The 13046-nt window shown below is 36.7% G+C and overlaps 1 protein-coding gene across 1 annotated transcript in view; it reads right to left on the minus strand.

The window, feature by feature from the left end:
• The window catches only part of PARD3B (par-3 family cell polarity regulator beta), a 371997-nt gene that overhangs the window by 228390 nt on the left and 130561 nt on the right, over window positions 1–13046 (minus strand). The window contains exon 5 of the mRNA XM_027677893.1: window positions 4637–4728. Coding sequence (XP_027533694.1) covers window positions 4637–4728 — 92 coding nt within the window. The remainder of the gene's footprint in view (window positions 1–4636; window positions 4729–13046) is intronic.

Here is a 13046-nt window from a genome sequence, read left to right on the forward strand (position 1 = left end):
AGTGAAGGAAACTGCTCACTCTTTTACAAGAGACAGGCAAGATGCAGCTGCTCCATTCTACACTAAACTAAACAAACAAACTACCCACAAAGTTCAAATATTTACTATGAAATAAGGCCAGAATCTTCCAGTTTCAGTTTGAAGAGGAAACAAATCACTTTCGCCTAACTAAAATGTGTTAATCCAGATTTTTTGTCCCACTAAAATTAGTTAGTTCTCACACAATTCACTGTCTAAAGGCTTGGAGAGAAACCAGACAGCCTGCAGGCACCAGAGTTTTGTGTCTTTTTTGTCTGTAAATCAAGTTGTTCCAATTCTCTGTTGTTAGACTAATGAAAGACACAGTAGGTTAAAAAAGGAAAATACAGAGAAGGAAAAAAATTCTGCAGCTACACTTTAATTATGTATCTACAGTGCTTAAACCAAGGAACTGACCCTGACCTCTGCTAAAAAGAAGTGGGAAGACAGCAAAACAGAACATAATGAAAACACATAATGAATTATCTATGCATAAATTACCCTTTGAGTTCCAACTAATCCAGTGCTATTAAGCTAAACATCCACTTCCAAGCAGATTCATGTTTACTGTTTCTTAACACTATCATTTTACTAAAAAAAAAGCAAGGTTTTCAAACCCAGTGTTTCAATAAACAGTGTGCGAAGGAACTCTACGTTAAAGGTTGTGACAAATATCTACCTGACAATCTGTAGAGTATCAAGATCCTATTCTTTAAAAATCTTTCAAACCTAGTACAGAACATGAAAGGATGCAAGAAGAAATACAAAATTTTATACACTGATGGCATTAGCTTGGCTTCTTTTACCCTGAACATCATTTTTACCAGCAAATAAACAAAATAATTAAAAAAAAGCCACCTCCAGAATTTACAAAAAACGTTCCAATGACCCAATGTTCAACTCTCAAAAGTCAAAATTTTCAGACTCCTGAGGGATACAGTCCTGAAAAATTTCCCAGTACTTTTCCAGTGAAATGTTTTAAGATGATCCAGGCAAAACTTCCCACTAGCTTCTGAGTAGAGGAGCTAAAAATCCTCCCTATGGCCACTGGTTTACCCAACGTGCAACTCATTTCACCTACTTAAATCAGTGAACTGATTTTCTTCAAATGGAACAGTTTTCCTACTTGAGCGAGAAGTGTAAAACAATCAGAGTCTGGAGCCTTTAAATTCAACTGTCTGGGATTCACAATAATGAAATATTAATCATGGTATTCTTTTTTTATGCTTTCCTCTGAAATACCCATTTATGGGCTATGGTTAGAGAAGGAACTCTGACCTCAGATAGATTGGTGCTCAGATCATTTTTTTAGGTTGATGAGTTGCTATTTTGCTGAAGTGCTATAGACCTTCAAGATTACCAAACTCAGTGACAGGAAGGATTATATTCCAGTGAAAGCTGCAGGGACAATACTGGTTTTCTTTCTTCTATAGCACGGAACAGCTTCCATAGCATGGAGTAGCTCACACTTAGGCTGAAGTATCAGATTTATTAACATCACTGAACATGGTTTATTTCAATAGCACATTTAAATGAAGGCTTAAGGTATCACGACTTGGTGGTCCTTCATGGTCCTAACTACTTTGAAATACAACTAGAAAGATACTTATAATTCTGATTTATTCAGGTAACACTTTCAGAATAAACAACGTAAAAGGAGTCAAATTAGATATTAAGATACTAGTTTTACTACTTGTGGAAAAAATAGTTTTCTTATTTAATATTATTTTATTAATAAAACCTTCTTTACTTACATTCAATCAAATTAAATAACAGTAAGATAGACGGTCTCTAGTGACTTACTATTTTCTTTATAAACCTATTACTCCTAATGAAAACACTTTTGGAAAAATAGTTCAAAAAGCTTCACTTAGAAGAAAAAAGCCAAACAAGAATCAAATTCACTGCCTTAAAATTTAAATTCTCCAACTTTTATAATTCCAGTGAATTTCACAGAAATATGAACTAACTTTGCTTTACAAAATAATGTATTCAGAATTCCTCTAAAGTTCACTGTTTGAAGAAACTGAAATATGTTACAAATACTTCAGTATAATTTACAACTTTGAGGAAAAAAATCCACATAGTACCCATCTCAACTCTTGCAGGCAAAAAAAATTAGTGTTTTCTAAATTCTCCTTACAACACAGGAACTACAAGCAAGGCATATTTTGGTAGAATTATTTTACTGGGACTGTATTTAAAGAAAGATTGATCATTTCTCTTTATTTTGGTTTTGTTTTCATTTATTTGGTTGGGTTTAGCCATTGTTTTTCTGAATGCATCAATCTCAAGATTAATACAACTAATTTAAAAAAAAAAACCAACAATTATAACCAATGCAGAAAGATTCTTGGGAATATCCTGTTTTGGCCAGCTTTCCCTCTGCTCCCTGTCTGTTCCACACTGATGCTCAGGCACCAACCAAGTGGTCCCCTATCTATATTCTTTACCACTTTTCCTTCCACAGTCCTCCATCAAGACAGTTTGCAGAATTCAGTAGATATTGTAAGAGAACTACACAAATTTAGGCTTATTATTGACTGTTTTTTGACAATGTCAGAGGAGACTTGGCCATTCCAGAAAACTGAATAACTCTGAAAAGCAACACAGAGGTTTTTCTTGTTGTCAGCATTTCCAGTGGCCACCGAATTATGAAGATTAAAAAGCAAACAAGTATCACAACCTTCTTCTGAAGAATGCCAAATGCAAGCAATGAATTGTTTAACTCGATAAACAATGATATGCTCTTAGAAAATTCCTGAGAGGACTTAGAAGGTCTAATCCACTCTAGTAAAGGCATAAGGACAACAGTAAATATGAGCATAGTGTGCACAGAGCTTGATTAATCCCCATTACAAATTAACGGATCGAGAGACAAATGAGTGCATATATTTGGTGATGCATAATAATTACCTCAGGTGAAACAAGCTGTAGAAGTCTTTAGCAACATTGCTTAAAGAGAAAATAAGCATTAGCAACTAAACTAAGTTCTATACCTGCATGATGAACACTAATCAGCTGGCATGTATCTTAGAGGCCCGGCAGGTGCAGAGAAAGCTGGAAGAGCACTCCAGTTCTTTTTCCTAATGAGACCATTCTAAAAATATGTACCAGTATTAACAGGCAAGAGAAGAAATTACAAAATGGTATATGCACTAGGTGACAAGGAGGCCTCCAAAAGGGAGGAAAAATACCAGACAGTGAGTTGAAAAACACAACTGTACCAAGATCATAAAATCTCCCACAAAATAAATGAAATCATGACATAAAGAGTAAGAAAAACTAGAAAATATCTCTCTTGTATGGAAAAGACTGATTTTTGATATGTTCTAAAAGGAAAGGTAATCCTTCTATCAAAATCCTGGCATGGCCCAGAAGACCAGCAAGGTTTGAATCCCTGCTCTTGCAAACTTTCCCACAGGCTTTGGGTATATATTCATGCCTCTTTCCCAGCCCTCATGTAGGTAAAACGAGAATATTAACCCTTTTTTTTTCCTCAGGTGTTTGTGGGGACACACCCCTGACAAACCCCACCCAAAAAGGTGGTTTTAGCACAGCCTGAATCACCAGTCAAAAGTGAAATTTCAGCTTATGGTGAGACAGGAAAAGAGCAGCATGGAAACATTTTGCTTTACATTTACCAGGTCAAGTCCTCTAATGCCACCACTGAGGACCTGACTATCTGCTCTGTGACACTGTATTGAAGCCTGGCCTGTTAATTTGGTGTAACAAATGCAATCTGCAAAATCATTACTTTTCAATTTCATTTCAGACATTTAGAATTTTCCCTGTGATTTTAGGAACAATAAACTCTGTTGCTCATTATTAAAACTCTTCATACCACCTAATTTCCCCTCCTTTTGTTTCAGCTATGCAGCTCTCAAGTTTTACTGTATTTGCTTCCAATGCAGATTATAGACCTACCTAAATTTCACTTAAAATTTAGACTGGTTAAAATAAAAGTTATTTCCCTAACTGTCAATGGGATCACTACCACCTTCAGAAATAGCAGCACTGGCCATCTCTAGTCGGTTATAAATGAAGAGAGGAAAAGGATGCATTCCATCTGACTACTCTAGTGTGGCAATGCACTGGGAAATATTGCAAATATTGGCTATAGCTTTCACAGTGTATAAACACAGAGATAAAAATCTACTACAGGATATAGAAAGTAATAACCTTACCACTCAAAAACAGATGTGACACTTAAACTGAAGAAGATGATTTTAGGACTATATGGTTCAGCGAATGATTATTTATTGAGATATAGTATATGACTAAGAACAGCCTCTATCTTAAGACATGAAATACTTGCAGGACTGAGTAGAAATCAAAAAGGGAGTATACAATAGTAGTATTATTTCTCCCTTACCCTTACACTACACACAGCACAAAAAAACCTTCATATTCATCAACAAGGGTGAAAGTCTGTCATGCACAAATATGTGCTTCAGAAAATGAATTGAAGGATGGGAAAGGGAGGAGGAGGAGGAAGAGGTCATGACAATGGGAAACACAATGCAGATTCAGAAGTGCAGCTGGAATGAGAAGTCAGTCTTGTCTTGCATGTTGATAAATCACACTTGAGTCAGCATCAAACAGAGGATGTTCCTACCTGACAGGGAGTCGGGCTCTCTGAGCCAACAACAGTTCTGTGGGTCCAGTGAGGTTCATCTCCCCATCCTGAAAGGATGTCTGGGAAGCACCCTGTTGAGAGATTTCAAAGCACATTTTGAAACTACAATATTTGGAAGAGAAAGTCAGTCATAAAGTAACATCATCTCACTGACAGTGAGGACTGAAAGACCCATTCTGCAGGTAGTATCTGTGACACAGCATTTGAAGAAACAGGAGGGTATCTAAAGTCCTACTCCTCATACCAGAGTCCCACCATCCTTCCACTGGAGAAGCTCATGGTACTACCATCTTGTCTGCCTATCCAACCTGAAAGTCACTCTTTCCCACCCTGAGCCTCCTCCTTTCTCACAATAGACAACACGAATCTTGGATAAACCAAATGGCTTTTTTTTTTTTTTTGGTTGTGTTTTGCCCCTTAGTAGCATTTATCTGGTAAAGATGTATTTTCACAGTAAGTTCCCAGAAAAAGAAATTACGAAACCATTTGGTCAGACAAAAATACATTGCACACAGGGTCCAGGCATTAATGCTAAAGCTCTTGAAAACTATTATTTAACTTTCTTTTTGTGATCCTTACACTTTCAGTGTTTGCATTTTTTCAAACTGGGAGAGGAAAATAGTTACCAATGAGATAAGACCACTGTCAGCAGGTGATGTATTAGCTTTAACATACTGTACTTCATCCCAACCCTTATGGCAATAATGTAAACAGAGCAAATTCTGTAACAAAGACCTTCTTTGGAGAGGTCACTTCTGTCAAATCTGCAACAGGAATATAACTGGAAGACATAAATCTTCAGCTGTCAACACACTAAGATAATTCAATTCAGAGTTTGATCTTAACTAGATAAAGTCTAAAGTTAATAATTATTTTTTTCGTTGTTGCAGTGGTACAGTTTTCCAGTGTATACACTTGCCATATCAAGTTGTCTCAAGGCAAAAGGTAGCAATGCTATAAATTAATTTCAAAGAACAAGGCCAACTTGATAGGTAATTTAATTTTCAATAAAAGCTCTACACTGTATATTAAAAGTTCCAATTTCTCTCAAATGATGGCTCTACTCAAAAGATGGCTTTTAAGGTTTGGTGTTTCCAGTTCCTCAAAGATTTGTAGAACTTATTTTGAGCTTATAATTATCAAGAGACTTGGGGGCAAGTGTGGGTTGCTTTGCGTTTCAAAACAGAATCACGAGCAGCCTCGTAAGCAAACCCTTAAAAAATATAAATCAAGCTGGATTGCATTTTGGTTCACATGCTGCTTTTGAACCTATAATATTAGTAGAGATGCTCTTTGCCTGTTAATTAGAGCAGAAGCCAACAGACTTGGCTTCAACTGCAAGACCAATACAGCTCAAAGTGAACTACTGTCGCTAGTAGAAGAACCATTTTTAAAAACTGTGTATTAAGCAACTGCCACGTCTTCCGATCACTTTTCACAGTGGAACCACATGCCAAGGAATAATTCTTGCTATATGAAATATATTCCATACTAAGCTCATAAATCAAGAATTCAACCTCAAGCAGTGCATTACCAACAGAAATCTGACACACAGCCTTCATATGTTGACTTCATCTTGACAAAAGCTTTAAAAAAAAGTGTTTTGGTAGCAACAGATGCTGGAAGCAGACAAACCTCCTAACAATAATGTTCCCAACGAAGCCAACCTCCTTTAGCTAACCACAGAAAACACTGGTGCTACAAAGGCTCTACTTTTTGGAAAGCTTAAGATAGCCAAGCCATGAGCAGATTTAGGGTTGTGAATTAATTGGACTCTTTTCTTTCAGACACTGGCTGCAACACAGTGCAAGACAGAGAACATGCTACTCATTAACTCAGAATTTTTTGCTACCTGAAGCTTCCCTTGCAGTCTACACAAGCCTGCATAAGCTACGTTATTTCTCTGTTTCTGGGCTTTTGGTTACTATTGTTCTTATTGCAGTGAGATTACATCCACGCTTGTCCTCTACTTCCACTTCCTGAGAAGCAGATTTCACAGTAAGGAAAAATTCTGATGTTCAGAACACAATCTCATCTCTTGTTTTTGTTGACTGACACACAGATTTTTAACCACGAGGAATGATTTTTTTGATCAACAAGTATAATTTCATACTTTGATTTGCTTAGTGACACAGGACAACATTGCTAAGAGCACAGTTCCACTCCAAGGTAAGTAAGAGGTCCTTACAGAAAGATGGTAACTAAGAGCTTTCTTTTCTGCTAAAGGCCAGACCAGAAGAAAGTATCTTGAAGCTTGATAAGAGGATTATTATAGATATCAGGGATGTTAGACCTTTGGAAGAGGTCTTGAAGAACAGATTTATAAACACGACATAAAGGTTTCAAGGTATGTTTATTCCTGTGCCAGAAAATAATGGTCCAGCCTTGCAAGGCACCTTACAGTCACACACATTTTAATCTTTCCACAAGATAAAACGTGAGGAATCAGAGGATAAAGTTCGGAGTCCATATCTACAATTACAGCTTGCTTTTTTTGTTTCTTTTGTTTGTGTTTTTGGGTTGGTTTGTTTGCTTATTGCAGTGTGGGTGTTTTGTTTGTTTGTATTTTAAATTTAAGGGTAAAAGCTTCTAAAGAAAACTTGACCTCTCCTGAGCTGGACAGAAGTGTGTTGAGGGATTTCAGAAATGCCACAGGGGAAATTTCAGTATCAGAGCCCCCATCCTGAACACCACAGCCTGTTTTGATTTGAAGGCATACAGTGCTCACACATACCACAGATTATCACATGCTCAAGTCAGTAAACACAAAGCCAGATATATTTAAAGGCTTAACTGATCAAGGAAACATGAATCATAACACTGGCATTATAATCGAGCTCTCTGAGAATGACATTAGAGCTTCAGTCACATAACAATCACCACAAATAGACAAATTCCTTTCATACTCTGGCATTTCATCAGAAGCACAGTAAATTTTAACAGATCATCTCCTGATGAACCAGGTTGATAAGAAACCAAAAATGCACATGTGAAGATCCTATCAAAAGCCAATGATACACACAGAAATCTCTTGTTCATATTTTAAAGTCCGATTGACTGTTTTTCAATAGTAGCAGAATTAATGACACTGACCACCAAAGCTTGACTCAAATTCAGTTGACAATGTAATCACTTTACAGTGACAGAATTGTAGTTTGCACTTTGGACATAAGAATAAAATGCAAAATGGTGTGGTAAAAACAAAAGCCAAGAAAGCATATGCATCTAAGAGCAGTGGAAGGTTTTTAATTTATTTACATATGGATAATTTGAATTAAGCAATTCTTCTTAGTGCATGTTCTTCAATTTAGGACTGAAGCAGAGGAGAGAGATTCTATTAAATAATAGCCCTCTGCAAATACCTGCTACCCAAATGCTAGAAAGAGTCTCATATTCATTATGTGACAGCTCTGAAGTTAGGTAAACATGTACATGTGACAGTAGAAAGAGTGACACAGCACACAACAGTAACATTTTCTACTTTGTGAACATACAGTCTTCTCAATTCAGCAGTCAGCACAGACATGTATTATCCCCAGCAATAAACACTGGAATCAGTCATGGTCTTATTGAGCTCAGGGAGTATGACAAATTCTCTGGGGTTTGTCTTTAATTTTTGAAAATGCTCATTTCATAAAAACCACAAAGTATCTAAGGGGAAAAGCAATAGTGGCATTTTTGAACAGAGACATGAAAGTATCCATTTCTGGCTAGAAAAAGAGAGAGGGAAAGACAGAATTGATTAAAAATGGTCAAACCAACTGTTTGTATTACAAACAGAAAAGTGCAGCCCTGAGCAGCCAACATAGCAGAAGCTGCCCACCAGCCCCACTGTGCTGTTTTCTCACCATCACTGCAACCCAAACAAACTGGATTTTTGTATCTTCAAAAAAACCACACCACATCTGTTTTCTAACTAAACTCTGGCTACAGTGTAGTTTTGAGTTACATTTTAGCTAAAAGGAAATCTCTTGTTGAGGTTCTTCTGCAGCAAAATTCTGCACATTCCTGCAAGAGCAGACTATATCACCTAGCCCAGCGAGACAAGTTCAGAAATATTCACAGGCCACCAATGGCTATAGAAGGGCCCTACCTGCCTGGTAGGCTCAGAATACAATTCATTCTTAAGAAGTAAGAATTTGAGTAGTATATAATTGCCAATATGTCACTTTTAGAAAAGCTATGTAGGAAAAAACATCCTCTTCTCTGAAAAAAAAAAAAAAATTATATAATAACCAACATGAGACAAGTCTCAAAACTAGATAAATTTGGAGACTATGGAGTCTAAATAAAGAACAGGAGAAAAGCCTGAGTGCAGGACACACTTGGAGTGTAAAATGGTCATCAAACACTAACTATAAACTTAAAAGAAATAAATATGATCTATTAATAGAAGAAATACACATGATATGTACTCAAATTAGCAGTGAAACAGTCTGGTATACCCAAGGGAAATACTTGGTATACCCAAGTATCTTTATCTGAGACTTTCTTTTAATGACAAAGTTAGAGGTGAAAATGCATGTCTGATGCTCCAGTTTACAGTATTGTATTCCCCGAGGGCATCAACTTTTTAAAACAAAGAAAAGTATCCAAACTGAAGAGCAGAAGGTCATGGAGCAGGGTGTCAGGCTGCAGATCTTGCTCTCCCTACCTAGCCAACCTTCTTCCAAGAAGGTTCAGTGAGAGTTCAAACATAAACAGTGAGATGCAAGGAAACCTGGGGGTGAAAGGGATGCTTAGTTTACAAATGCAGGAAATGTCTCATCGACTGCTCTCACAACAGACAATTTTAATTACCATATTTAAAAATTGAACATTTTTAGCAACACTTTCAGGATCATGTGAGCACTTCTGACAGCCAGAATGAGTTTAAAAAGCCATAGCACTATCTTTAGCTTTAAAAATCAACACTTTCATAAATATTCCCAAACCAATTAGTGCGTGTTATAAAGGTGTTTACCTTTAGTTAGAACAACAAATGCAATACATGACATTGCATACAGAGGACGATCCCCAAGACCACACAACTCAAGAAACACACACATAAAGGCCCCTTTTTGTTCAGTAATAATATAACCAAGCACAAGTTAAAACATGAACCATATACCTTGCTGTAATGCCCAGCAGTTACACATATTGTTGGTTTCAAGTTCTGGCCAATTGTACCTGACTGTGCCTCAAAAAGGCTTCTTCATGGCTCACTTGGTCTTTTGGGACAAAACATAAGTTGTGTGTGTAGGTGTGTTCCTAAAATGGTTAAGAAATAACCACTGTCCTTCATTAGGATACTCCTGTCATCCTCAATTTGCAACAAGAAGAATGCAGCACATCACAAGTTTTAAGAATGTTTCAGACTTTAATAAAATTAGTCTCTTGATTCCTCCATTTGGCCTTAAATCCACAATGGGCCTAATTGAAGAAGTGGCACTAAAACCCTACATAAAGAAAACATTTATCTTATCTTTATTACTTACCATGTACAGAGTCAGGCTATCTCAAGGCCAGGGAACAATCTGGCAAATGAAATACATAACAAGCTTCCAGTTAGCAGAAACCTGCACTGTAACTGTAGCAGAAACACATTCGGGGTAGAAAAATTTTTGTAATTGAGGTATCCTGCTTTGGGCTCAGGCAGAATTAATTTTTTTCCTAGTTGCTGGTGCAGTGCTGTGTCTTGGATTTAGTATGAGAATAATGCTGATAAACCACTGATATTTTGGTCGTTGCTAAGTAGTGCTTACCCTAAGTCACGGACTTTTCAGTTTCTGCTCTGCCAGAGAGGAGGTGCACCAGAGGCTGTAAGGGAGTGTGGTCAGGACTGCTGACCTGAACTGGCCAAAGGGATTATTCCACACCATAAAACATCACAGCCAGTACAGAAACTGAGGGGAGTTGGCTGGGAGAGGCCGATCACTTCTTCCAGATTAATTTTTTTTTTTAACCTATAGCTTTTCTTTTTTCCTTCTAAATAAGCATAATGAAATATCAAACATCCTTTTAAAACCAACCAATAACAGAAAATTGAGTAAGCTGCTCAGTATGCTCTTAAATATTACAGAGTCTGTTGGAAAGAGAACACATTGACCAACAGACATACCAGCTGTCATACTTACACAGGTGTATTTATAACCACAATTAATTTATCTCAATTAAAAAGTTCCTATTATCACAGTATCAGTATCATCAATATGTTAAGGATGGAAACCAAAACAAATCAGGCTAATAAAATGCCGCTAAATTGAAGGAAAAGTATTGTTGTTTGTTACTATATATTTCTTATTTTTGCAGCAGTCTGCCTGATTTAAATCACTCTCCCTCCATAAAACATGTTAAGTATTTCTAAACAACTTATAATACTTCCATTTCACTTACTAATTAAACTACATCATCTTCTCAACTATTCAGAATGTAATTCATTTGAAATGGATAATTGATGCAATTGTGCAGTATCTACAAATGCAATTAATCACTTGCTAAAAATGATTTTTAGGCAGGCAATATGAAAATAAGAATCATAAAGCTTCTTTCAATGTCAATTAAAATGTATTCTACTGGACTGGTAAAAGATACTTTTCAACATAAGAGTAGCTGTACATCTTCAGATATTTTTAATAACATGCAAGTGGCTTCATGTTTAATTAGCACAGCACAAAGAAAAGCCATAATATAGTACAGCTTTTAGCAATTACATGACAGTTTCAGGAACCACAGCAGCATTATTTCCCCCCTCAACTATCGATGGATTTCTTGAATACTGTAGAGAGTTGTGATTTTGGCACTTAAAAGGATATTCTAAATCAAGGGCATAAATAGATACTCTCCTGGGAATCTGTCCGAAGCAAGGAATTATTCCCCCAAATTGTTTGTTACAATTCTCTACTGAGGGTTATCATTACAGCTGAACTGTACAGGTGGATAACATAGCCTCTGTTGTTCAGTGCAAAACCAGAGCTGGCTGAAACCCCCTTCCCCAGCAGATCCAACTATTCTGGGTGACTTTGCACTGAAGCAGATGAGGAGCAACTTCTGCATGTAAAACACATCTTGCCAGTGCCAACCTTCAAAATGTTCTCCCTAACCCTTCCTGGTCTACCTACTCCCAGTTTATTTCATCTTAATCATTCAAAAATCTAGATGAGGAGCATTCTCTGCATGGAAAAAAATATGCTCTGAGTCCTACAAAAAGAGTAAAATATTTACTATTAAGAGTAACAAGGATTACTTTTAGGCTATCACTGAGAAAAAAAAATCCACTAGTTGTAATAGTACTGGAGAGTTCACATCTTCCTTGGCAGTGGTTTTGCATGGGTAAAGGGAAGGAAAAGGTGCAGCTGGAGTGCCTAAGTATTTCAATTTCTGAAGGGCTGAGAGAAAAAGAAAAATGGAAAAATTGCTTCAGTTAAAAGTCTCCAGAAGTAGCTTTTCTGCACATAAAACTCTGGCCTTAAGCCCAACATTTTTAAGTATTTCTAGGCTGAAGTGTGAGCAATGTCTTTTCCAAAAACAGTAGAAAGCTGCTTTTAAAAGTATTGATAGTATATTGATAAATATTTGGATTTAGCACCTCTACTGGCCGAGAATCAATTCTTAAAAGAAAAGGAAATGTTCCAGTAAGGGTGAAAAAAAAAACCCCACACCAAACAACCCACACACCACCACAATCAAAAAACTACTGGAAATGTAAGTAATATGGTACATGTTCACAACTCTTAGGAGATGTCAACAGTGGAATAATTATTGAAAGGATGGAGTAACTGGCCAGCCACATGACCACTGGCACCTTTAAAACATAGGATATGTTTATTAGCCCTCTCCCCATTCATCATGCTGATTTTAATTGCCTACGAGCTCTCTGCCTGCACTGCCAGCCAACTAGACACTACAGAGCAATATTAGGACACTGTGCCTGAGTCAGTATTATCTGCATCTCAGAAAGATTATTAATTTGAACTAATGCATGCTTAGAGCATTTAAAATATTTTGGCTGACCTGAGGCATGCTACTCTGCTAGAATATTAATATTTGTGTTTTATTTACCTTATGTTTTTATTAGATTTTAATGACATTTTAAGGACTATTGCAAAATTTACTGTCCAGAAATACATGGGTAGCCTTTTATTTATAGAGAATATTTGGCAATGCTATCAAGAACACAGGGCAGTGAAGAAGTGGGTGTTTCCAAGTTAGAACTTGTGATTTTTTTCTGCATCACCCATTTGGAGACAAAAATATGTGTTCAACAGAAGTACATAAACTTTGGACATTTTAGTTACTATATAAATTATTTGTAAGCAATTATTCCCATGGCAACAAGCATAATTTAAAAAGTGCACTATCATTAGCTCTACAAATGCACACTAATCCCTTCTCTTGGTTGGAAACTGCT

This window comes from Neopelma chrysocephalum, unplaced genomic scaffold, assembly GCF_003984885.1.
Source record: "Neopelma chrysocephalum unplaced genomic scaffold, ASM398488v2 Primary Assembly neopelma1_44, whole genome shotgun sequence".
NCBI classification, from domain to species: domain Eukaryota; kingdom Metazoa; phylum Chordata; class Aves; order Passeriformes; family Pipridae; genus Neopelma; species Neopelma chrysocephalum.